General features: G+C 24.8%; 1 protein-coding gene across 1 annotated transcript; it reads left to right on the plus strand.

Annotated features, from left to right (window-relative positions):
• Window positions 1-1,210: 1,210 nt before the first annotated feature.
• Window positions 1,211-1,661, plus strand: LOAG_14480 (hypothetical protein; the record flags this gene model as incomplete). The annotated part of the gene is made up of 2 exons (XM_003149977.2): window positions 1,211-1,420; window positions 1,509-1,661. The coding sequence occupies 2 exons, from the start codon at window positions 1,211-1,213 to the stop codon at window positions 1,659-1,661; spliced, it is 363 nt and encodes a 120-aa protein (XP_003150025.2).
• Window positions 1,662-2,593: the final 932 nt, after the last annotated feature.

Here is a 2,593-nt window from a genome sequence, read left to right on the forward strand (position 1 = left end):
AAAAAAAAAAAAAAAATTTCAATCTCACAAATATTTTCAATCAAGAAGAAAAAAAAAAGAAAATTTTTCAATGAGAAAAAAAAAGACGAAAACGAAATTTGAAATAGTTACAAATTGGTTACTTCCTTTTCTTTTTTTTCTGCTTTTTCATCCGTATAACATTTTTGAAAAAAAATTTTTCAATCTTATTATTTGAGTTAATTTAAAAAATTTTTAGAAAAAAAGATTTGTAAAATATTTTTTATTTTCTAGTTTAATTGCTTATTCATTAAACTATCGCAGTAATTAAATCATTATAGTAATTTGTTTAAATTATCATTAATCGTTTGTTAAATTATCACAATTTATTAATTTTACTAGTAAATTGTCACAATAATTTGCCTAAATTATCACTGGCTGTTTATTAAATTATCACAATTTGTCAATTTTGCTAGTAAATTATCAGAATAATTTGTTCAAATTACTGCTGGTTGTTTATTAAATTATCATAATTTATCAATTTTACAAATAAATTATCGCAATAATTTGTTTAAATTATCACTCTTTATTGATTAAATTTACACAATTTATTTATTTTGCAAACAAGTTACCACAGCAATTTGTTTAAATTATCACTACTTGTTTATTAAATTATCACTATTTATCAATTTTACAAGTATATATCTAATTTGACAACTTTTTTTTTCATCTCTCATTTATAAATAATTTTTAGAAAATGATATGGATGCAATGAAACATTTCGAACAAACAACAATTCGACCAAATTTAAATGCTGTATCATTTTCTTTTTTTTTTTTCATATCGTTTATGAATTTTTAATTAATATAAAATTTAATCGATTGTATAAAGATATATTATTGCTGAATATAGGATGAGAATGAATGATCCAAAAATAACACAATAAAAGATGATATAATGTGTATAATTAATAAAATATATAATTACTAGAATAATAAATAATATTGCTAAAATAAATTTAATTTAACAAATTACTAGAACAAATTCAATAGAATAAATTTAATTAATGAAATTCATAGATTGCATAAAATTGGATTGTACATTTGTATTTTAATTTTATTTGATTTAAAATTATACTTTAAATTAATTGATAGACGAGAAAGAGAGGCAGATGAAATACTAAAATTTAATATTTTCAAAATTTTAACTAATCAAAAAAAAATGAATGAATGTATAATTTTGTGAGAAAAATATGATTAAATTTCAGATTTTACCCGGACAACATTTCACAGCTAGAGAGTTACGAGCACTTTATCGTACATTTAAGGATGCATTACCAATTTGTCGTGAATCATTCCGTAATATATATGCTAATATTTTTCCGCACGGTGATGCGGAACAATTTGCTGATTTAATTTTTGATAATATCGTATGTCAACATGCGGAATATGTTACATTTACGGTAATCTTATTTATCATTTATCCTTGTAATGGATTTGTTTTGTTAAAAGTATAGAACACTATAAAAATTTAGAAATTTTAATTTGCAGGATTTCATCATGGCATATTCAATTTTGTCCAGGGGAACAATGGAAGAAAAATTAAATTGGATGTATAAATTATATGACCCGAGAAATACCGGTAAAATTGAATGGGAACAAATTTTTAGAATTATCACTGCTACTGATGATTTGATTGGTTAGATTTTGGAAAATTTTTTTAAAAAAAAGAAGAAATTTGTTGTGAACAATGTTAACAGTGTTAAATTTGAAAGGAAAAACATAAATTTGAAATGAATGGTAATTGTAATATTTCCATGCGATATAATACAATGGTAGCAGTTTATTTTTAATAATTAGAAAATGTTCAAAACATTAATTATACAATGTTAACAGTATTAAAAAATCGAGTTCAGGGATCAAAGCAATGCCAGCAATATCATCGGCTCAACGAATAGAACAAGCTAGACAAATTGTACAGGTAGACGACATATATTGCTATACCAGCAATTTCTGTAAAAATTTTTGCGAATCAGTTAACAAAAATAAGAGCTGACCATTGTTACACATTGTTAACAAGCAACTTTTGATCGGTGTCAGATCAAGAAAATGTTCAAATTTTCTGATATTTCAGAAATTTGATCATGAAAAGAAAGGTTGGATATCACGCGAAGATTTCATGGCAGTGTGCAGCCAAGATGAACATATCCTTCAGTCCATTTCAGCACTTTGCTCAGCAATTATGATATGAACAGTGTAACAAAAGTGGTGTGTTCAGGAAAATAAAAATGACATATAAAAAATATTTTGCAAGCATCATATTGTTGGCAACCAGTATATCTCAAAAAAGAGATTAAAGAAATCTCGTAGATCGGTAAAATCGTGTGTTCAGTTATGCTTTAGCTTAAATAACGAAAAGAATACTTCAATTTTTCTTGCTTATGAATATCAAGCATTTTATCGGTAATAGAAGTAAGGAACAAAACTTGATTTTTGATTTAGTAATCAGAAATTCTGAATCACCACTGAGGTTTACTCCATCCTTATCGTATCTTGTAATCCAGTAAATTTGAAGTTGGTTCCAAATGATTCCAAATAATGTCATAGTCTACATATTGCCTTTTTTGCTGTCCCTC

This window comes from Loa loa (assembly GCF_000183805.2).
Source record: "Loa loa unplaced genomic scaffold supercont3.397, whole genome shotgun sequence".
In the NCBI taxonomy this organism is placed as follows: Eukaryota; Metazoa; Nematoda; class Chromadorea; order Rhabditida; family Onchocercidae; genus Loa; species Loa loa.